A 25,134-nucleotide genomic window follows, 5' to 3' on the forward strand; every position below is an offset into this window, starting at 1 on the left:
TTAGACCTTTCACAATCCCTCGATTCAATTCGAGTACTAGATTAAAAAACGCTTTCTTCCTGTGTCGAATAATAACCAGCAAAAAACCGGAAGTGGCGGCCACGAACCCATTAAACACATCATTAGACCATTTTCCAAGGTTGCATGATATATTAAACACATTCAAAATCACAATAAAGCATAATACTATTGTGAATTCACAAAGTCTACGATTCAGTTAAATAAATATATGCGCTGCGGCTTTAATATATGCACGTACGTGCGTCTCAGAGCAGCTCCATTCAAAATAAATACTTCTCCACAGGAACTTTTATCATTTATATGTGTGGAAAGGCTCAAACTACATCTCTATACATTGCTGTGAGTCTGGGTTTATTATAACATTCATCTGGAAACGCAACGTGCCCCATTTCATCAGATTTCTAAGGTAAATAATTTATAAATCTACACAAGCACATGAGAAACTAACTGTTCATCATGATTTCAAAATAAAAGCTCAAACCCTTGCTGAGTGCCTCATTGCTAATATATATGGAGTTTAAGTAATTCCAAAGGCTGTTGTTGGCTTAGGTCTATTTTTATTATCACATCCATTACTCAATCGACCAATTACTTGATTACCAAAATATTCGGTTCTGACACCCCTAAAAACTATGCATGCAGTCTACAAGCCATGTAGATTTTGAGTAATTTTCAATTAAGTCAACCTAAACATTGCCACAAAAAAGACAAGTAACTATTTGTAAAGTAAACTAAAAGTTAACTACCAAAAACAGTTACTTTTTTTTACTCCATAGCTGACAACAGTAAGGACCTGGTAATGTATTAGCCCATTAATATGAGAATATATTAGTGTGTATGATTACTATACTGTATGTGTAATGTATATATTAAAGTATTTTAAATGAATTTATTATGCAATGTTTTGAACAACTGTCAGACTATCCTTTGAGAGCGCTCTGCATCTGTCGGCAAGCTGTCAGTGATAGATAGAGTTGTTTAGTGTAATGAGAAATGCTTTAAGTTGAGAGCCATCTTCACACATCATAATAACTAGCTTAATTTTAAACAGTACAGCATCAGTAGTTCGGCAAGAACTGATTCAAATGTTGACACTAGTCATATATCTGACTCCCGCTTGGCTAATTATGTCAACCAATGAAAGCACAGAATTTATCTTGAGTTATAGAGTACAACAGTCAGGTAATAAAACCCCATTCATTTTCTCCGCTAGGGAATCAAATTTGAATAACTTACAAACCTACTGTAAGAGGAAAAGTGGGCGGGCACTGTTACACTCTGGTTCTCAAATCTGATTGGACAACACAGTTCCACAAATTGCATGGTGATGTCAGTGATGCAATGTTATTTTTCAAGCTTTCAAAAAGACACACTTCACTATGAAGACTCAGAGGTAAGTGCAACTTGACATCAGCAACGCCTATTTAACAGAAATACACCTACTTTAGACAGCAGTCAACATTATTTCCCCCAGTTGAGGCATCAATGAGGATACAGCAATAGCTGTTGTGTTTGGAAATGATTTCTTACATAACCTTGACTTAATATTTATTTATTGCCATCTAGTGGGCACTACAGTCCTGAATCCTTATTTAGTGCCTACATCTCTAACTATAACGAATATGGCCTATTGTAAAGCTAGACTACAGACTACAGGAGCTTTTAAATCATAACCGATTATCGTGTACATAAAGAGAATCTTTACAGACTGTCCTCTCTCAAATCTCAAACACACTACAAGATTTTAAAAAAGTGGCGCATCACACACTACAAAATGTTATTAAAGGAGAAGTCCACTCCAAAACAAACATTCACATATAATGTACTCACCTCATTGTCATCCAAGATGTTCATGTCTTTCTTTCTTCAGCCGTAAAGAAATTATGTTTTTTGAGGAAAACAGTTCAGCATTTTTCTCCATATAATGGACTGATATGGTGCCCCGATTTTGAACTTCCAAAATGCAGTTTAAATGCAGCTTCAAACGATCCCACATGTGGTTATAAACAATCCCAGCCGAGGAAGAAGGGTCTTATCTGGCGAAACGATCAGTTATTTTCATAAAAATAATACAATTTATATACTTTTTAATGTCAAACGCTCGTCTTGTCTTACTCTGCCTGGACTGTTTTTTTCCGGTTTATGGCAGTTAGGGTATGTCGAAAAACTCTCATCTCATGTTCTCCCTCAACTTCAAAATCGCCCTATATCGCTGTTTTACCTTTTTTGTTAAGGGTGTTTGATCTTCTTTGCATGTTTACTTTGCAAAGACTGGGTCGGTACTTCTGCAGTGATGTAGGACAATTTTGAAATGATTTTTGAAGTTGATGGTGAAAATACAATTGGAGTTTTTCTACATACCCTAACTGTCTTGAACCAGAATACACAGAGTTCAACGTTTGAGATTAAAAAGTATTTAAGTTATATTTTTTTAATGAAAATAACCAATCGTTTCGCCAGATAAGACCCTTCTTTCTCAGTTGGGATCATTTACAACCGCATTTCGGATCATTTCAAGCTGCATTTAAAGCATTTTGGAAGTTCACAACTGGGGCACCATATCAGTCCATTATATGGAGAAAAATGCTGAAATGCTTTCCTCAAAAAACACAATTTCTTTACAGCTGAAGAAAAAATGACATGAACATCTTGGATGACAGTGGGGTGAGTACATTATATGTGAATCTTTGTTTTGGAAGTGGACTTCTCCTTTAAGATCATCTTGTCCGAGGAAGCACCTTATGTGATTGTATGCTGAAACAGATTAAATTAAATGGATATTGTCTGTGCTTTAGTGAAGGTGAGCTTTAACTGACAATTTTAGTATCTGTTAACAGTAGTATAATAACTAACCTTAGCCTCAAGGGCAACTGATATATATTGCACAAAGAGTACCGTTTTTTTCTCCAAATTTCAGAACGATTGCAAATGTGAAAATCCAATAAACAAGAAGTTGATATGAACTGACTTACATTTTAGACACAAGTTCCTGTTTTTGCTCTATTTTGAAAAAAAGTTTAAAACAGTAGAATGATGGTGTTTTGTTACTGAATCAATCAGCCGTTTGAACGAATCAGTTGAATGAATGAGTCAACTACTCACTCATGCAGTGATTTGCCGCCACCTACTGGCAATTTTAAGTTTATATTTAATTATCACTATTGAACTTTTTGTTTTTAAAACATCTAAACATTATTTATCCATTTGTAACTGCAGTAATGTCCTGCATTAAACTGTCTGTGTAAATGCATCTAAATGCCACAGATGCAGATTCTGTGCCACCTCTGTATTGCAAAAACAAATTTTGTTGATACTGATTTAATTTGATTGGTAACAGCCCTATAGTGTCTTAGTATTTGAATTTATTGATTAAATGTAAGAATTTGAAACAAAAGATGATGCATACATTTACTTAGAAAAATAAATGAAAATCTATTTAAACTTATTGGAAAAGCTCATTTTTGTTACTCCTGCAAACTAACCACTGCACAGAATATGAAGAATATATTTATATTTGGGATCTCTGGGAGTCACCTGTCCACTGGAGTCCTAAACCTGCCAAAATACCAGCACAATAATGCGCTCAGCAAAATATCATCTAATTATTGTTATTGACAAAATTTCAAAAAATAGCGAGATTTAATTTTTTGTCATTATCACACACCCCTAAATCAGCCTAAAACTCCCGTAGTGTGAGACAGGTTTAAAACATACCTATAAGGATAAAAACACTCTTTCTCCCCACACGGTAGTAACACACACATACACACATATAAAGATAGCAGAATTCGCAGTCTACTCTTAAAGCAGGAGCTTGGCCCATTGCCAACAGGTGTATATGTCACAGTGACCTTTTCCTAAGCACATCTCAAGAGCAGCAGTGAATCAGCACCCCGGCCCTCTACATTATTTAAGTGACTTCCTAACAGTACACTAACAGCAGCACTCTTACAAAAGAATAATAGCAGTGAATGTATTAAAGTTTCAGCCCGCTTGTGGAATTGAGAACTTGTCTGAACTCTGTCTGTAAATGGAGAACAGACCTTCACTGGGATGTAAAATGCATTTATTTCCTGTGGTGACTGAATTCAGGGGCTAACAATCCATGGGACAATTCATGTGTGGGGTAGACTGTACACTGAGAGTCTGTTATTACTAATTTTGCAAATGATCCATCTAGTAAATGTTTACCAAACAAAAAAGTGTAGCATTAAAGGGATAGTTTACCCAAAAGTGAAAATTCTGTCATTAATTACTCATGTCGTTTCAAACCCATAAGTCCTTGTTGAATAAAATCTTTATTCTTGTATTCTTTAAGCACAAAAAGTATTCACATAGCATCAAAATATTACGGTTGAACCACTGCTGTCACATGGAATATTTTAATCGATGTCCTTACTACCATTCTGGGACTTGATTGTGACAGCTGCGTTGCTGTCTATGCAGGGTCAGAAGGCGCTCAGATTTCATCAAAAATATTTTAATTCGTTTTCTTACGGGAGAAGGTCTTACGGCTTTGGAATGACATGAAGGTGAATAATTAATGGCAGAATTGTCATTTTTGTGTGAACTATTCCTTTAAAGTTAAGTCATTTTAAATGTCTTTCAGAAACATCATTGCAAACTTGACTGGAAGCCTGGAGCTCCAGGGACTAGAGCAGACGGTTTTCCCCGAGTACACAGAGTATCCAGTGCCTGCCACCATCCAGACAAACCAGCCTGAGGAAAAGGGCCAAAACAAGAGAAAAGTGAAAAAGACAGACAGCAGTGCCCCAAAGAGGAGCAAGAAGAATGACACACCAAGAAAAGATGGATCACCGGACTACTGTGCGGGAGCAAATAACGAACGAAACCCCCTTCCTGCGCGCCCTCGCATTTCTCTAAGAGACCTGATGGAGGCTGAGACAAAGTTAGTGTTCGGTGACGAACAGGACATTACCCACAAGTCCCTGGCCTCCACCGCCACACAATTAATGTGTCAAGCGGCTGAAATAGGAGGGCCTCCGAGTGGACCTAATCTCAGCTTTCTGCCTCAAATTGACAAATGGCTCGATGTAGCTTTACAGGACGCCAACTCGTACTACCAACAGAAGAAATATGCCACTGCAGCCAGCCGTTTCACTGCTGCACTAGAGGTACTCGATATTCAAATTATACCACAGGCTGCCCATCCTATAGGCCTTTATCTGTTCATTTAATACACTAGACTGAAAATGTGAGCGTGCATACACTCTTATGGGAATCCTAAGGTGTTCGAAGTCATTTTTATATGCGGTTGCTAGAGGAGCTGTTTGGATGTTCAAGGTGGTTGAAAGGTGAAAAAAGCCTATATGATTATAAAACATAATATTGCCTTAAAAAAGTAAACTCTTCTCAGCAAATCACATGATTTGAGGTATTAGTCATAGTGCAAATTAGGCGGGACAATTTATGTATTTGTTTAATATTTAATGTTTGAGGCAAATGGCAAACACTAAGCCTGATCAACAGAAATAAATGTGAGAGCACCGTAATAATTTAAATCATTGTAAATATAGTAATCATTCCATTCTTTATCAGTACTGTGACATTAGCATCTGATACCATGGTAACGTCACTGAGATTTTACTTTCATTGAATTGACTAGGAATGTACAGTATTAAAATTGTGGCCAAAAAAAAAAGTTATATTCAGTAGTGTTACGTAAAATAAATAAATAAATAAAATAAATATATATTTTTTTTAAAAATTAATTAATTAAAAATGCATAAATTAAACTGATTTATGACTACTGCTCTCTACTTCACTTTAACAAAATGAAGTTCCAAACGTAGGTTCGGGAGGAGCCTAATCATTCAGTCCTGCCAATCATCATTATGAGGCTATATAAACAGCTCTCGTTGCACCATCCCAGCCTCAGTTCTTCCGGCATCCCTCCACCTCCCCTTCTCCTCCTCTATTTCTGTTATTCTCCTACTCGGTAATATCGCAATGGGGGGTTGAACTCGGCACTCAAGCTGAGCCTCGGATTCGAGCCTCTATTAAGGACAGTAAGCCAAGTTTGTTTACCATTGCCCATCAGGACTGGATGGGCAGGTGAACTCCTGAAATGATATTTAAGATATTTTGAGGCCCATGTTGAAGAGCTTTAATTACTGTTTACAATCTGTCGGAGCTAAGAGGCTCTTTAAATCATAATTCTGACCTGTTATTGCTGTTACCTCGATCACACATTAACAGTCTTTGACCACATTTATGTGGATCTGCAGAGTCTTATGCTGTGTGCACACCAAACGTGAAATGAATATTCTCATTGTGTTATCATTCTACATTTCTGATACTGGACGTGTCAAAATTGAGATTTTTTAACTTGTGTGGAAGACATGATATCACACATTTGCGGCAATTGTGTCACCAAATTTGCATCATTCACATTGCCTTTACAATGTAATTGTCTTTACACTGACAAAGCGATTGAGCCATATATCACGCGTTTGTGGCAATCATGGCGGCCAATTCACATCAGTCGTGTCATCCGACACATATTTGCGTCTATTCACATCTTAAAATTGACTTTGACAATGCATCACACAGATTTTCCGCTCCAGTTGAAATTTTTTAACTTGTGCAGAAGATGCGATTGAGACATATATTGCATTGCTCTGTCTGTAAGTGGAGAACAGACCTTCATTGGGATGCATTTATTTCCTGTGGTGACTGAATTCAGGGGCTAACAATCCATAGGACAATTCATGTGTGGGGTAGACTGTACACTGAGAGTCTGTTCTTACTAATTTTGCAAATGATCCATCTAGTAAATGTTTACCAAACAAAAAAGTGTAGCAAAGGGCAATTTGCAGTTTGCATAATTTGCAGCGCCCGACGCAGATTTGCGTCTATTTGCGTCTTTACATTTACAACGCATCAAGCAAATTTTCCGTGAGTTGAATTTTTTGAACTTGCACTGAAGACACGATTGAGGCGTATATCGGACATTCACGTCAATCTGTTTGCATCTTAAAATTGACTTTGACAATGCATCACACGGATTTTCTGCTCGAGTTGAAATTTTTTAACTCATGCTGAAGATGCAGTTGAGGCATATAATTTGTATGATTGTAGCAACTGCGTTGCCCAATTCGTGTCATTCACACATTACGCATATTTTTGGCTGGAGCTGAAATTTTTTAACTTGCACTGAAGCCGTGTTTGAGGCGTATATCACGTGTTCATGGCAACTGCGTTACCCAGTTTCCATCATTCGCATCACCCAATGCAAATTTGCGTTTTTACATTGACTTTGACAACGCATCATGCAAATTTTCCTCTCAAGTTGATTTTTTTTTTTTTTTTTACTTTTTTAAACATGCGATTGAGGTATATATATCATGTTTGCAGCAATTGCATTGCCCAGTTTGCATCACCCGGCACTAATTCGCGTCTATTTGCATCTTTGCATTGACTTTCACAATGTATCACAAATTTTTCTCTCCCGTTGAACCTGCACTTTGCGATATTGAGCCGTATTTCGCACGTTCGTAGCAAATCGCAGCACTTAATTTGTGTCATTTGCTTCACCCGATGCAAATTCACGTCTATTCACATCTCCCGATGCAAATTTGTGTCTAGTCAGGGCTTTATATTGATTTTAATAAAGCATCACGCATATTTTCTGTATATGCTGAAGGTGCGTTTGAAGCGTATATCACGTTCACAGCAACTGCGTCGCCCAATTCCCATCATTTGCATCACCCAACGCAAATTTGCATTTTTACATTGACCCAAATTTTCCGCTCAAGTTGATTTTTTTTTTTTACTTTTTTGAACTGAGCGTTCAAATGAGGCATATATTGCACGTTTGCAGCAATTGCGTTGCCCAGCGCTAATTCATGTCTATACATTGACTTTGACAATGTATCACGCAAATTTTTCTCTCCAGTTGAAATTTTTGAACTTGCACTTAAGGCGCGATTGAGCCATATTTCGCACGTTCATGGCAAATCGCAACACTCAATTCGTGTCTTTCGTACTCGGGTCTTTACATTGATTTTGATAATGCATTGCATATTTTCTGCTCAAGTTGAAATTTTTGAACTTGCGCTAAAGACACGATTGAGACATATATTGCGTATTTGCAGCAATTGCGTCGACCAATTCATGTATAGTAATTTGCGGCGCCCAATGCAAATTTGCGTTTATTTGCATCTTTACACTGACTTTGACTATGCATCATTAGTGTCATTTGCAACACCGGAGATAAATTTGCATCTTCGCATTGACTTTGTGTTTAATCTCACGCGAATTAATAAATTCGCTTTTGGTGTGAAAACACCATTAGACATCATAGATGTTATTTCTTTTTTCATTTGTCTCAGCTGAGATTACTATGACTTGTTGTCATATACTATATAAGGTCAAATGAGGTAACGGTAGCTAGAGAGTATCTATACACACTTTGTTGTAAGGTAAAGAGTATATTTTGCTTTTAATGAAGCTGTATGCTCATTGCTGAGCTGACAGTACTTCCAAAAACATTCAGTGCTCAAGGTGAAATTCTTCATATTGTTTGGCTTTTTTATTGCATTACTCAGCTTGGGTCACAGAAATTCATCAAGCAGATTCTTGTACTGTGACAGTGACGTCATGTGCCTGATTTTGTGGCCCTCAAATGGACTTCCACTTTCATCTATTTGAAAAGAAAATATGACATTTTATTTGAAAATTGATCAACTATGTTATAAGCATGATAATTTTGTTCAATTACTGAAAGCTACCTTGGATTTCTTTTCTCTCTCTTAGCTCTGTTCCAGAGGCGCTGTGTTTGAGAAACCCTTTAATGCTGATTATGAAGACATTTGTAAAGTTGCCAGCTTTATTGAGTCCAGAATTGTCGCCTGCTATCTCAGAATGAAAAAACCTAACCCGGCATTGCTGCATTCCTACAGGTAAAATCACACACAGAACATGCAGAACACAACATGAGAATTTTTAGACCCATTAAATGAAAAAGATTTTATTTTACTTCAAAATCTGGACCACTGCTATTAAAAAGCTTGGAAAAGCCAGGACATTTTTAATATAACTCAGATTGTGTTCATCTGAAAGAAAGTCAAATACACCTAGGATGGATTGAGGGTGAGTAAATTATGGGGTATTTTTAATTTTTGGATAAGCTACCCCTTTAAGATAGGCAGAAACAAACACAAAATATTGGCCATAACTGCTAAAAAACAAAAACAAAAACAAAAAAAAGGCCGCTTAGACCATCATAAGGTGGGTCTGTAAACTCAAAAGTGGTCATGACAGTTTCATCAGCAATGTCCGCAAATGATCCGCAACACTCACTCAAAGTAGATGGATGCTGATTGGTGTGTTTGAGTGCAGTGTGACAACAGTCATTTTTTAAGTGGACGGTGAGAGTAAAGCCTCCTGACCTCCAGTTAACTGTGTCTGCTGTATCCAGTTAGTCATGCCCCTGTGCTGTTCTCCTTTGCTCCTCCATTAGTGAGAGAGAAAGAGAGAGAGAGAGTTTGCGGTTTCTCTAAGCCATAACTCATCCTGACTGCATTGTACCCTTGAAAAGTTCTGAACAGCTTAAGAAATGAAATGCAAGCCTTTGCAGCTCCCTCTGCAGACTAGAGGATGAAGGGAACGAGCTAAGTAAGCTGACGTAATACTAGATATTTATTCATTCTGCATTAAAACTACAGTCAAAGTCAATGTAAATTACAAAATTTAATCATTAATAGGCAGTGTAGGCAATGTGGCTATTTATGCATTCACTATGGTTCCAATTTGATATGTAACGCCCAGTTTTAAAAATCTCATCTTTTTGAATTCAAACTGTCTTTAAGCATTCTTTCAGATTATCTTGTCCGAATATGATAAATATCTTAAAGGTACAGTTCACCCAAAATTGAAAATTAGCTGAAAATATACTCACCCTCAGGGTATCCAAGATGTAGATGAGTTTGTTTCTTCATAAAGATTTGGAGAATTTCAGCCTTACATCACTTGCTCACCAATGGATCCTCTGCAGTGAATGGGTGCCGTCAGAATGAGAGCCCAATCAGCTGATTAAGACAACTCAATAATCCACAAATAATCCACATGACTCCAGTCATTTACCATCTTGCAAAATGAAAACCTGCATGTTTATAAGAAACAAATCCATTATTGCGGACAGTCCTTTTTCCGTAATATTGCTTTCTTCAGTGAAAAAGGCGCCTCGTCTGAATCAGGAAAGAAACATGCACAGATCAAGCACAGTTTACAAGCGAAAACAGTCCAAAACAGTTCTAAACAAATATGTCTGTGCATTCGTCTAGTGAAGAACCATTATTAAGGATTATAGACACATGTTTTGGCCAGATGTTGGAAAGCAAAATGCCTTAATTAATGTAATTGGTTCTCATAAACACTGTGCATTTTACTTAAATACATAAGACATAAATTGATGGACTGGAGTTGTATGGTTTACTTGTGGATTATTGTGATGTTTTTATCAGCTGTTTGGACCCTCATTCTGATGGCACCCATTCACTGCAGAGGATCCATTGGTGAGCAGTGTGAAGCTAAATTTCTCCAAATCTGTTCAGATGAAGAAAAAGAGGTAACTCATGCCTGGTTAACACAAAGGCCAGTAGAAATAGATACACATGCTACGACATGTAATGTCTGCAAATCTTGTCAGCTCGTGTCCCATCTGTCAGTGTTGTTGCTAGCAGTGTGCTACATAATGGGAAAAAAAAAAAAAAAACATATGTAAAAGTGTAAAAATATATAAAAAGAAAACGCTTTTCTCTGAAAGAGCTCTGGGAACATTAAAAATAAACCTGACACTCAAAGCAGCCTCAAAACAAAATCATATGCAGGGAAGCTTGGGGGAAATCATATATAAAGCTAAAGAATACATATGTTCTGCAGATATATATAGATTAATATAGACTGTTTAGAAGGAAATGAGTTGAGGTAGGAAATACGTGTTTAATGGAAGTAGATGGGTTGTCTTGGCAACATTATGAACTACATGTAATGCAACAGCAATTCTGTGGCTGAAATCAGGTTATCTAAAAGTCAGTCCACACTATATCAAAAGCACACTGTCTGAAAGTCAATTAGACAGCAGTTTAAATTGTTTAGGGAAATGCAATTTTGGAGGAGACAACAGCATAGAAAATAAACACGGGAACATGATTTGGCTGGCCTCAACCTTGTTCCTTTCCTTTATTTAACTCAGAGGCTAGACACTTCATTTTTATTTAATTTAAAATGCATATTTAAATGATTTCTGAAGGACATTGAAAATTATATTTTAAAATATATTATAAGAGAAAAATGTTATTGTAGTACTTTTTCAAAATATTACTGGTTTTATTATATTTTAATCATAAAAATGCAGCCTCACACAGAACGCATTTTTCCATTCCAATGCGCTACTTTTCCATTGTTTTTCTGTGTAAACGCGCTTGACGGACATGCATGACTGTTGCGCTCACATCTTGCATCTTTTGCAACACCTCTCACATGAGCGCCGTGTTTTTAAAGGGGTCATCGGATGCAATGTTCAATTTTAAATGTTGTTTGAACATTAATGTGTTCTGGCAGTGTATGTACAAATCTACCCTATAATGATAAAAATCCATGCAGTGGTTTTTAATTAATATGTAAAAATAATATCCCCTTTTTCAAATCGAGCCATTCTCAGATGCCTGGCGGTGTGGCATCACACCCACAGAGGCCGCTCCCACGATAGTTGATTGACATGCGTCTTACCTCAGACTCACCTTAAATCAGCAGGAACAGGATGTAAGTTAGACAAGAATATCTCCGATTGAGCGATGGAGTTGTTGTGTTGCTGGATGTAATAATGAACATAGTGGTCGTCATTTACTCCCGACACCTGAGCCGCTGAAGATGCAGTGGATTACGTTTGTTTGTGAATGGAAATGCACCTCCTGATCTACATAATCCGTCTATGTTCGCACGAATCATTCATGATCCAGCTTCACTTACAGTAGAAGTGAGTATAAGGGTTTTTAATGAATCTTTGCGATCGCCTTTCCTAATAACGTGCTAGTTAGCAAGTTTAGCGCCTAAACGTGGCTAAATGAGGCTAAAGTAAACAGGCTCGTCACTCTACACAGAAAAGAGGGGCGGGGCGAGCAGAGCTCATTAACATTTAAAGCAACCTCGACCAGAACAGGATGAATTTTGCAGAGCTGATTTTGGAAAGGTAAAAAAGGGTGCTGTTTTACACTACCATTGAGAATTTTTAACCAAAGTATATTACAGACCTTTCATTAAGACCCTAAAGAATCATATCAACTTGTGGAAAATGGGCATCTGATGACCCTTTAAGGCGACGTGTCAAGTTAAAATAATTTCAACTTTTACACGCAGTGCTGCTCATCAATGTTAGTTCCAAAGCAGTGGACCAATCAGAAGTACTCAGAGGCAGGGCAAGCATTGCCAGCTTCTGTTTACAGTAGCAAGTTGGCATGACAACTGTTTTATTTGACTGCAATGTGGCAGAGGAGGCAGTCATAGTGGCTGTGTTCGGATACCCTGAATTATATAACCTTTTATATAACCTGAATATTGTCGTTATTTCATCACGTCTCAAAAGTGCATATTGAGACCCTCACGTTCTACGCTGTGCTTTTTTTTTTAAAAGATTCCTGAGCATTGTGTCTTGCGTTTTTGAGGCAAAGACGCGTTCTGTGTAAATAGCCCCTAAGTGAGCCTAAGAAAAATAAGTAAATAAATAAATAAATCAGACCTTATTAACTCCTCATTTTTGAAAGGTAGTGTGGCGAAAGATCTCCACTACATTATAGAAAGGCGGGGGAATGACCCACTTTTCCTGTATTCTGCTTATATTAAGTCATTATTGTACACATGCAGTACTGTATATCCAGTAATACGTTTGTCGTACAGTTAAATAATAAAGTTTACAGTGTATTACTAATCTATAAAGCAGAATATACACTACCAGTCAAAAGTTTTTGAACAGTAAGATTTTTAATGTTTTTTTTAAGAATTCTCTTCTGCTCTCAAGCCTGCATTTATTTGACCCACAGCAAAAGCAGTAATATTCTGAAATATTTTTACTATTTAAAATAACTGCTTTCTATTTAAATATATTTTAAAATGTAATTGATTGCTGTGATCAAATCTAATTTTTCATCATCATCACATGATCCTTTAGAAATAATTCTAATATGCTGGTTTGCTGTTCAAGAAACATTTATTATTATTATTATTATTATTATTATTCTCAATATTTAAAATAGTTGAATACAATTTTGTTCAGGATTCTTTGATGAATAGAAAGATCCAAAGATCAACATTTATCTGAAATAAAAAGTGTTTTACACTGAAATAAAATTTTACACTATATCATTCAAAAGCTTGGAGTCAGTATATATTTTTATTTAGCAAGGATGCTTTAAATTGATCAAAAGTGATGATAAAGACATTCATAATGTTACAAAAGATTTCTATTTCAGATAAATGCTGTTCTTCTGAACTTTCTATTTATCAAAGAAACCTGAAAAAAAATCTACTCAGCTGTTTTTTATAATAATAATAATAATAATAATAATAAATGTTTTGGTTTGGTTTGGTTTTTTGAGTGGCAAATCAGCATGTTAGAATGATTTCTGAAGGATCATGTGACTGGAATAATGGTGCTAAAAATTCAGCTTTGAAATCACTGAAATAAATAAGTTTAAAATATATTCAAATAGAAAACAATTATTTTAAATAATAAAAATATTTCAGAATTTTACAGCTTTTGCTGTACTTTGGGTGAGCTGAAGAGACTTCTTAAAAAAAAAACATCTTAAATCTTACTGTTCAAAAACTTTTGACTGGTAGTGTATTTCTTGCACTGAATAAAGTTTAAAAAAAAAGCTACATTCTGGACATCTTCCAATCTATTGATTATATCTACAACACGAATGCCTAGTGTACAAGCTTGCAGGATGTAAAAACACTGTTGTTGTACAGAATAACTGTACAGAGTTCTAAAACACAGTAATTCAGCACACCATCCAGCTGCTCGTCGAAAGCCAAGGCTGCAACATTTCTGTTCCTGTACACATACAAACACTCCTTCGCTGTCAGCACAGATGCTTCAGAACAACAAATAAACAGCTCTTGCACACCTGAATGCTTGCAGACAGGTGCGTCGAATACAGGACATAATATAAAGAAATAAAAAAAGTATGCATACAGCTGTAGCTTGCAAGAAATCCAATGTTTTTACAACAGCACATCTGCGATTTGGCCATGCAGCCCTTTTCAGCCATCTAGTAAGATTCTAAAGGGCTTGTAATCTACAAAGATAACTGGTTTGTAGAGAGATCATGATTAGGCTTATCTTGGCCATATTTCAGCAAACGTTTTTTCAAACACAGTTTGATTGTATCTTATCCAATTAGATGTATTTATGATTTAAATCTAGAATAGAGATTGGCTGCAGGGATTAATACAGGTATGTCAGACCATGTAAACAGTGACACAAAGCAAAAGAAAAATGGACAAAGTCTTATTTTCCCTCCTACACCTATTACACACATTTCTCTTCGCTTCATTGTGTCTTATGTAATGAAAGGCAATAGCGCTCCTGAAAAATGACGTGACGCACCAGTGAACATGCACTGGACATATCTCAACTATGCTTGATTTTTCATACAGTAAGTACAGTATAGCACTAAGTCAGCATTCTCTGTCCTGAACAGCATCAAATCTAGTTCAAGCTCCATTTAGGCCCATACTGAAAATATACAAGGCAAGGAAATGCTACTTTTTTTTTTTTATATGTGCTTATATTGCCTAAAAACAACAACAACAAAAAAAGATTATGTTTGGTCGACATACATACTTTTTAAAAGTACTTATATTGAAGCATTAGGAAATTAATTGAATAGCCCTGATTATACAGTATGCTAATACAATATAATGTTGAAAAAATGTTGAATGTCAATAAAATAAGGTAACTGCGACTTTTTATCTCACAATTCTGACTTTTTTTCTCGCAATTGCGGATTTATATCTTGCAATTTGACTTTTTTCTCGCAATTGTGATTTTATATCTCGCAATTCTGACTTTACATCTTGCAATTTTTTCTCGCAATTGCGAGTTTATATCTCGCAATTCTGACTTTTTGCTTGCAAATTTTTTTTCGCAATTGCGAGTTTATATCTCACAATTTTTTCTCGCAGTTGTGAGTTTATATCTCTCAATTCTGACTTTATATCTTGGAATTTTTTCTTGCAGTTTGCGAGTTTATATCTCGCAATTCTGACTTTTTTATTAAGTCAGAACAGCAAGATATAAAGTCAAAATTGCAAGAAAAAAAATCTTACAATTCTGACTTTTTTCCTCACAATTTTTTCTTGCAATTCTGACTTTATATCTCACTATTCTGACTTTATAACTCGCAATTGTGTTTATATCACAGAATTGCAAGAAAAAAGTCAGAATTGTGAGATAAAAACTCGCAGTTGCAAGGAAAAATTGAGATATTAAGTCAGTATTGCGAGAAAAAGTCAAATTGCAAGAAAAAAAATAAACAATCTTGCAAATCTGACTTTTTTCCTCGCAATTGTGAATTTATATCTTGTGATTCTGACTTTTTTCTCAGAATTGCGAGTTATATGCAAGAAAAAATCTTGCAATTCTGACTTTTTTCTTGCAAATGCGAATTTATATTTTGCAATTTGACTTTTTTCTCACAATTCTATCTTTTTTCTTTGCAATTCTGACATTATATCTTGCAATTCTGACTTTTTTCTCAGAATTGTGAGAAATAAACTCACAATTGCAAGATATAAAGTCAGAATTGTAAAAAGAAAATCTTGCAATTCTGACTTTTTTCTCGCAACTGCAAATTTGTATCTTCCAATTAGACTTTTTTCCCCTCGCAATTGCGAGTTTATATCTCACAATTTTAACTTTTTTCTCAGAATTGTAAGATATAAAGTTGCAACTGCAAGTTATAAGGTCCAATTCTGAGGAGAAAAAAATACTGACATGTTCTCAGAATTGCAGGTTTATATCTCCCAATTCTAACTTATTTTATATCACGTAATTGTGAGAGAAAAAAGTCAGAATTGTGGCAAATGATGAATATCCTTGATTCTACTGTACAGTTTTTTTATACAGCATAATTTAAAAAAAATAAATTGTTGCCCAGACGGAACATTTAAATACCTCCAATTATACTGCACAATAAGTTAAAAACAGTATTTATTTATTTAACATGACTGACAACAAAAGCACAATCTGATTATTTTTCAGTCTGCTTTAGGACCCTGTTGCATTACATTCAGATAATCTGGCTAATAAATAACACAGATGAAGCATCCTAGTCTGTGTTCTCTCAGAAATGGATACAGCAAGAAAGTAGGTGAGCTGATGCTCTGAATACCGCTAGCATACTTTAAAATCCTTTATGGATTACTCCTTGGCTTGTGCATTTATCTGCCTGTTTTAGTGAAGAAAATAGGGAGAGAATACCTTGGATGTCAATTGTTATCTCTGCGTTCTCCTGGTAGGAACCCGCTTTGAGCACCACAAGGATGTGGGTGGAATCCCATCAAAGACAGCTTTGTTGATTCCTGTCAAACAGATTTTGTATATATTAGCTTCGTGCACAACGAGAAGGAACGCAACAACACAATTCAGATAAAAATACAAAGGCAGCGGCTTTTGTATTCCGTGTGATGACAACGCTTCCAGAGCGTTTAAAGTTGTAGGGCTACGTGCCTCTTCCTGTCATGTCCTCAGGTTGGAGGTGCAATTTTCCAACAATGCTCTTTTTTAGTCTGTCACCGTGCAACACTAAATTTGTGATCTACAAATAATTATTGTCAGGCGTCTTGAACAACCTCTAGAAAAGAGACTGAGGTAAAGGCAGACAGAGAGACATCAAAACTGCTTCCTCTCATGACAAATTAGACATTTCAAGTCTGCTAGTCTTTTTTAACTGTCAATACTGGGATGCTACAGTAGTAATGAATGATAAACCCAAAACTATATTCTATATATTTTTTTCCATCTTACCTCAAATATAGACATGAAAGCCAAAATCTAATTTCACATTGAATTTTTTTCAAGTGGTTGCAGTAAACATCCTGTCAAACAGAGGTTGCTTCATAAATTAATGAGGGTCCTATTCAGAAAATAAAGTGATTTTTAGATTACTACATTGAGTAGCTCATTTAATAACTGTCATAAATTATAAAATGGCAATTGGGAGTGAGCCATTAAGAATTATTACATACTTGATCATTTTGAAATTTAATATATATGTTGAGGTCCACTACATTTACCAGTTATTGAACTTTGGAAATGCGTTTTTCTTTTTAGCATACAGTTATCTTATTTGTATGTCTACAAATGAGAATATCAGCAGAATATCTCACCAATGTTAAAAAGTTTACAATAATTATTTACATGTTAAGGCCAACATTTTTTTTTTTTTTTTTTTTTTTTTTTTTTTTGTAAATGATAAAAAAATAAAACACTAGAAACTAAAATTAATATTTTTAATGTTACAAGTAAATCACATTGTAATGTTTTATTCTGATATATGCCTAAAATGACATTTAATAATGTTATTCAATTATTAGTGTTTTTAAATATTAAGTTTAAGTGAGTGTTAGATGAGGTGTAAGTGTAATCAAAGTCAAATGGTACATACAATACCATCAGATATTATCAAATAATATACAAAAAAGTAAAACAATTTATATTTATTAAACTATATGACCATACCTTGATTAATATAGGAATATTCTTGCAAAACCAATGTCATAAGAGAGGGGGGGGAATGATTTAGGCCACATTCAACAAACTCCATTTATGTGTACCACTTAATGTAAACCCAAATTTAATGTTTTCATTTTAGAAAAGGGAAAAAGTCAATATTCTCAAATGAATCAAGGTCAAAACACTGACAACACACTCTTGAACCTTCAACAAGTAAAGCTTTAACCAAAAACTCACCAGTAGACAAACACAACATTTATCTGCTTATTAGGTAACAAGACACAGGAAAAACAACCATCCAGAAAAATGAGACTTCAAAATAAAAGACAAAAATGAGCCATTAAAAAAACACAGTTTTTTTTTTAAAGCACAGGCTTCAAATTTCAATGCATCAGAAGTACATTTTATATAGTCTGACCTCTGTGTGCTCTCTGTAACGCACCTGTATATATATAGTTGTGTTTCCACTCTTAAAATTCACAGATGGATCACTTATAAAAAATGTATAATGGACATTTCTATTAAATATTAAAATGGCTTTCTGTCATCGCCTTCCGGCCTGCTTGGGGTCAGAAGTGCAGCTGGTGAGGAGATCTTAAAAACAATGCACTACTGCTTTATTTTTTCCACTGACAAGCAGAATGCTGACAACAACAACAACTTGTTTTATGTATTTATCAGATAATAATATGATATATATGATATAGCAATATCACAAAAACAGTTCCGTTTATTTCCCAAATTTCTGCGAATACAGTTAATTTAACAGGAAGTTAAAAATGTATTACATTGTAGACACAGTATTGTCAGTTTTTGCTCATTTCAATAAACGAAAATAGTTTTAAACAAAACCACAGCAATACTGTTGCGTCTCCAAGCAACAAAAATGATCCACATTTTTGAATGAATCAATGAGTCAATGATTCAGTGACTCTTTTATAAAGAACATTTCTGAATGAATCAGTTGAATGAATGACTCAGACTTTTAGTTTTGTATAATTTCATTTCTTTTCAATATTAAATATTTTTAAAACACATTAATGCTCATTTAAAATGAATTAACATCTTTATATCTGTCTGCGTAAATATACTTAAATTTATTAAAATGGTAAACAAAAGAAAAAAGGCAACTTCCTAAGAGATAACCTCTACTTATCTTTTTATGATGGCCCCTTTTCTGTCTAAATTGACATTTCTTGGCCAGCATATGTTGCATTAAGGACCACAGGTCAATTAATGGGTTAGCTGTGGTTTTAAAGTGTCATATTCTGACATTTGGATGGTTATGGAGCACGAAAAAGAAGAAAATCCAAAGTTTTCACAGGTTAATGGGGCTCTAGTTTAATAACTGTGATGTTTCAGCTCTGTAAATTATTAAAGAAGTAGATAAGAGAGAGAAAGTGCTGCCCAGAGAATGAGTAAGGCCTGGCTTTTTTCACACTCTGTCTCTGTCTGGAGGAAGCGCAGCGGCGATTCATCTGCCTCGTCAAACGTACGGCGCCGGCTCCTCAATTACCAGCGACCTCGGCTGTAACCAGCACATGTAAAGCACAAGGAACACGCAGTTAATTTCACCAAGCATTAAAAGCCTGAGTGAAAGAGCGCGTGTGTGCCAAGTAACACCCCGCATGTTGCGACAAGCGATGACGGAATGGCAATTAATGGAGCTTCAAAGTTGGCTATGATCGCTGGCAGGCAGCTGTGCTTTTTTTTTTTAAAGGCGGTGTCACTGATTCACTGAGGTCTCTACGCCTGTCTTCCTGTCTCTCACTGGCACACCTGTCTGGAACGTCTCTGAATTTAATGAATAGTGAGGAGATACTGTTTGTTTGTTTCCTAATGGTAAATGGCTGATCAGACCGAGAAGCGTTTAGGAAACTTATGCTTCATGATTGATTGACGTTGTTACTTACATTCTTGACATCATACAAATAAAACTTTAGACTCTACTCTCACTAACTGATGCATATTATATCCACCTTATTCTTCAACATGGAAGTTAGCTGTTATAGGAAAATAATGAGAAGAATAGCAACGTGCAGTAAACAGTAAAACTGTTTGCACTACAAACCAGTGTGTTCATAATTAATAGAATACATTAAAATAAGATGGTAAGACACACCAATCTGCAATATCAAGCAGCAAAACAAGCTGTTTTGTACAGTCAGAAATAGCTGGACGTGGATGAGACCGGAAGCCAGACCCATAAAATTTACAAATGGCTGCGCCCGCTCTTATGGGAAGAAAAAGGTGGATACTGTGGTCGTATATATACCACTTCACTTAAGCGCAAAAGAAACTAAAGCATGCAACGTGTAAAATAAAAGTACAGTGCCGATAAATCACATAACTGGTACTTCGTATGTTAGCTGGGAAGGATTTGCATGAAGGTATTGTATTCATTCTATTCAGGAGAACTTTCCATTAAAAAAAAAAGCTCATGTTAGTATTGTGTATTCACCACGGTAACTGTTGTTTCTATAATCCAAAAATGCCATGTTATTTTCACTTTGTGTTATTTTGTATATGTCTGAATGACTGTGGTGGCCCATACCGACTTAACTTTGTTAAAAAAAGTAGTTTGGAATTTCTTTTTAATAGCCTTAACTTATAGACTGGCTATTCATCAGTATTAGTCCTATTCTTATTGTTTTTTTTTTGTTTGTTTGTTTTTTCAATATACACACACACAGATGTCTCTTTATTATCCTTGTGGGGACTCTCCATAGGTGCAATGGTTTTTATACTCTCCACACTGTATTTTCTATCCCCTTACCCTAACCCTCCCCCTAAACCTAACCCTTACAGAAAACTTTCTGCATTTTTACTTTCACAAAAAAACTCATTCTGTATGATTTATAAGCTTTTGTACCCATGGGGACCTCAATTTAGGTCCCCACGGTGACACTAGTCCCCATGAGTGTGTGTGTGTATTCAGGTTTAGGTCCCCACAAGGATATAAAAACAAGTCCACACACACACACACACACACACACACATACATATATATATATATATAAATATATATATCTGAAATGAGGTCCTTAATTTATTTAATTTAATTTTTTTAAATAAAATGTAAATTCATGTCCAAATTAAATTTTCTTGGTCAAATAAACTTTACTTACACTATCAGAAAAAGAAAAAAAATATTTTATATTTTTTACATGAACAATGTAATCAATTTAATCAATCTATTTATTAAAGCCAAGTATGAATCTCATTAAGTTAGTGTTTTTAAGCATTTTACATTTATTACAAAATAACAACTCAAGGCAGTAACATTTTAAACAACATATTTTATTTGTGAACATATGTTCAGCTATTCTTTTTAATAGTTAACTTCTATCTATTTTTGAATTTTTTGGATCATCAGTCATCAAACCTCAGTAAATATTAGTCACAGACACAGAGATTTACTTTAAATTTCAGCAAGCTGATTACTCGCTAAAAACTCCCAAAGATCATGTTTTCATGCCATTTTAAGTCTTATCTTGACATAAAGTGGTTATATCTAAGTGTGTGAGTTGTTTACTTACTTTTTTTAAATGTCTTCCTATTATATATTATACAGACTAATTCACGAATGCACACAAACACAATAGGCAGGATTTATCGCATGAACCAATCACAGCCGATCATTACCAGCCATATCCAGTAATTTTGCGATAGAGCCATTGCCTCCTCTCACGTGACTTTCCCTCATTCATTCTCAATTACCCCCACTAAACTTACTGCACGCTTTAGGAGGTTTGTTAAAACTTAGTGGGTGAGAGAGATGCAGACTCCCGCTGTAACTTTACCTGCTGCTGTCGCTTCCTTTAGAAAAACGAGTGATTTACACACGTTATTTCACATATACATGTTATATTTTGTAATACTGCCATTGTTTTATTTTTGTACTACAATTTTTTTCTCATCCAATATCCCTTGCCTCCTGGGAGGAAACCCCCCCGGTCCTAAAAAGTGGGTCGTGGCTTGATAAACATGGGAATATGTGGGTCCAATGGCCAAATCAGCTGAGAACCACTGATATAAATAATTTGTTGTTGAAGTGAATTCCTTTATTTCTAAATTCTGTTTCATCATCATTCAGAATATGCCATCTATCTCATGCATTTTAAATGACTTTAAAAAAGGAACATCATTCTGAGAGGGTGTTTTTTTTATACTAATGGACATCAGTATCTTAAGTTGTTTATTTATTTTATTTATTTATTTATTTTTTATAAATCCCATTATGGACCATGATTGATCTGTCTAACGTACTCTGGTTGCAAATTGTTCCAGGAAACATGATTTTGCGTTTTCCCATCTCTCTCTTCTTGATTTGCAGGAGCATCCAGCTAAACCCCATTCGTTTTCACAACCACCTTCGACAAGCCATGGTGTATCGACTGCTGGGAAACCCCTGTGAGGCAGCGAGGTAAAATTGGCATTAATGGAGGGCTCAGAAAGGGTCCTTTCCTCGAAATGAAGACAGATTCAGTAGGAGAAAAGCTCCCAGTCATTTAAACAAACCCCGCAAACACATGTCTGCCCAGTGGTTCGTTACATCTCCCTCTGTTCTGTCGGCCTGTGCTGGAAAAATATGTTCTTGGTGATACATAAATACAGGCGGTTCAGTGGGGTACGTGTGGAAGAAGACAATTAGAGCTACAGTTACATCCACTCCCGCCACTGCTGACTGACATCTTCCCCTGTAGCCTCCATGCACTAATGTTCCATATGTGTTTTAATGATATGGTTACCAAATGCTTGTGTTCCCACCATTGGTCTTTTAGAGATGACAGCTACCATTAGTTATTGGACGGTGGTGGAATAAATCGTTTAGAGGCGTCAGTTGCGCCAAATGCCACGGCCAACTGGTGGCTGCGGGGGCCATTTATCGCGAGAAAGTCATATTCTGTTTGATCATTATCAAGCCACATTAACCCAGTTGAAATAGATTAGAGCAAGAAACGGGTGCTTTGGTCTCTTTCTCTCTCAGTTGTTCTTGCTTTCCACCCCCTCTCGCATTTGAGTTTCTGCGAGCAGAAATAGATCAACTCCGCCACCCTGCCTACAAATTTAGTGCCACTGTCCCAGTGGGGGAAGAGATGTTTTCTGGGAACATTGCAGAAGTGCATTTATGTGTGTGAAGTTGGTACGCCGCACTGCCACTATTTGATTCAGGCTCTTTATGCTCGCTCTTTGCAGAAGGTGTGTATTAGGACTGGCTAGATTTGCTTACTATTGTGCAGGAAAGTCGGTGTCGTTCATTTAGAAAGACTGTTTTTACTTTAAGTGGGCCCAGAAGTATTTTAACAACTAAGGCAAACTTAAAAGTGCATGATGTATACTTTTCACAAAAATAAACTTGGAAGAGAAATAAAGATTTTATTTTATTTATTTATTTATTTAATTTTTTTTTAAAGAAGTGCTCATCAAGGCTCCATTTTATCTGATCAAAGTGCAGTAAAAACAGTAATGTATCTAATATATTTGTATAATTTATAAATAACTTTAAATAACTAATGGAATAATTTCCATTCATTACTCCAGTCTTCAGATATCATATATATGCTGAAATATGATATCATATGCTATGCTATTCAGCTATTTTCTTTAATAATTTACTTTTAACTGTTTTAGAATTTTTTGGATCATCAGTCATCAAAACTCTGTAAATATTGGTCAAATACACTGAGATTTACTTTAAATATCAGCAAGCTGATTACTCATAAAAACTCCCACAGATCATGTTTTCATGCCATTTCTTAAAAGTCTTATTTTGACATAACAAAGTGGTTATATCTAATTGTGTGAGCTGATTACTTACTTTTTAAAATTAGTCTTCCCATTAACGGCATTATATTGTTCATTTAGACGTTTCGTGAACGCAGAACATGCACAAACACAAGTTATCGCATGAACCAATCACAGCCGAACATAACCAGTCATATCCAATCATTTCGCGATGGAGGCATTGCCTCCTCTCATGTGACTTTTTCCCATTCATTCTCAATTACCCCCCACCAAACTCACTGCATGCTTTAGGGGGTCTGTTAAAACTCAATGGGCTCGGGGAGGTGAAAGAGACACGGACTCTTGCTGTAACTTTACTTGTGGGTGTCGCTGTTTGACAATGTTTCTTTAGAAAAACAAGTAATTTATACACGTTTTAAAGGGGTCATCGGATGCTTAGTTCACTTTTACATGCTGTTTGAACATTAATGTGTGTTGGCAGTGTATGTTCAAATCTACCCTATAATGATACAAATCCATGCAGTGGTTTTTAATTAATCTGTAAAAATAATATTCCCTTTTTCAAATCGAGCCATTCTCAGATGCCGCTCCCACGATAGTTGATTGACATGAAAGTCTTGCCTCAGATCAGCTGTAACAGTCCAACCTCCATGTTTTGATGCCGGAGCAGGGATGTAAGTTAGACAAGAATTGAGCAATTGTCGTGTATTGTGTTGCTGGATGTAATAATGAACATAGTGGTCATCATTTACTCCCGACATCTGAGCTGCTGAAGATGAAGTGGATTATGTTTGTTTGTGAAGGGAATGCGCCTCCCGATCTACACATATCAGTCTATTTTCGCGCAAATCATTCGTGATCCAGCTTCACTTACAGCAGAAGTGAGTATAAGGGTTTTTTTAATGAATCTTTGCGATCGCTTTTCCTAATAGTGTGCTAGTTAGCAAGTTTAGCGGCTAAATGCGGCTAAAGTAAACAGGGTCGTCACTCCACAGAGAGAATTTGCATTTAATGCAGCCATGACCAGAATGGGATGGTTTTTGCAGAGCTGATTTTGGCAAGATAAAAAGGGTGTTGTTTTACACTACCATTGAGAATTTTCAATCAAAGTATATTATAGACTTTTCATTAAGACCCTAAAGAATCATATCAACTTGTGGAAAATGGGCATCCGATGACCCCTTTAATGTTATATTTTGTGATATTGCTGTTGTTTTATTTCTGTACTGCATATATATATATATATATATATATATATATATATATATATTCATATATATGAAGAGTTCAGATGCAAAAGTCAAAGTCCATCTGACGTTTTTCTTATTAGGCTCCTATGTATAGGTTTCTACCTAAGTACCGGTACTTCTGATCGGCCTGAGGCTGGAATTTAACGAGTTTAAAGTAAAAGTATTTGATGGATGTATACTATATGTAGTGAGCATTCACTCAGTATCGTATCATTATCTCATTTTGAGCGAAGTGGCTTTTAGAGGGTTTTGCATCTGAACTCTTATATATATATATAGATAGATAGATAGATAGATAGATACATAGACAGATGGATATAAATATAGATATAGATTTAGATATAGATATATAAA

General features: G+C 35.6%; 1 protein-coding gene across 1 annotated transcript in view; it reads left to right on the forward strand.

Moving 5' to 3' along the window:
• The first annotated feature begins 1,400 nt into the window (after positions 1-1,400).
• LOC127173473 (spermatogenesis-associated protein 16) overlaps positions 1,401-25,134 on the forward strand; it is an 88,397-nt gene continuing 64,663 nt past the window's right edge. Inside the window, exons 1-4 of the mRNA XM_051123385.1 lie at positions 1,401-1,414; positions 4,631-5,156; positions 8,800-8,945; positions 22,119-22,208. Coding sequence (XP_050979342.1) covers positions 1,401-1,414; positions 4,631-5,156; positions 8,800-8,945; positions 22,119-22,208 — 776 coding nt within the window. The remainder of the gene's footprint in view (positions 1,415-4,630; positions 5,157-8,799; positions 8,946-22,118; positions 22,209-25,134) is intronic.

The sequence above is a fragment of the Labeo rohita genome, chromosome 11 (assembly GCF_022985175.1).
Source record: "Labeo rohita strain BAU-BD-2019 chromosome 11, IGBB_LRoh.1.0, whole genome shotgun sequence".
Classification (NCBI taxonomy): domain Eukaryota; kingdom Metazoa; phylum Chordata; class Actinopteri; order Cypriniformes; family Cyprinidae; genus Labeo; species Labeo rohita.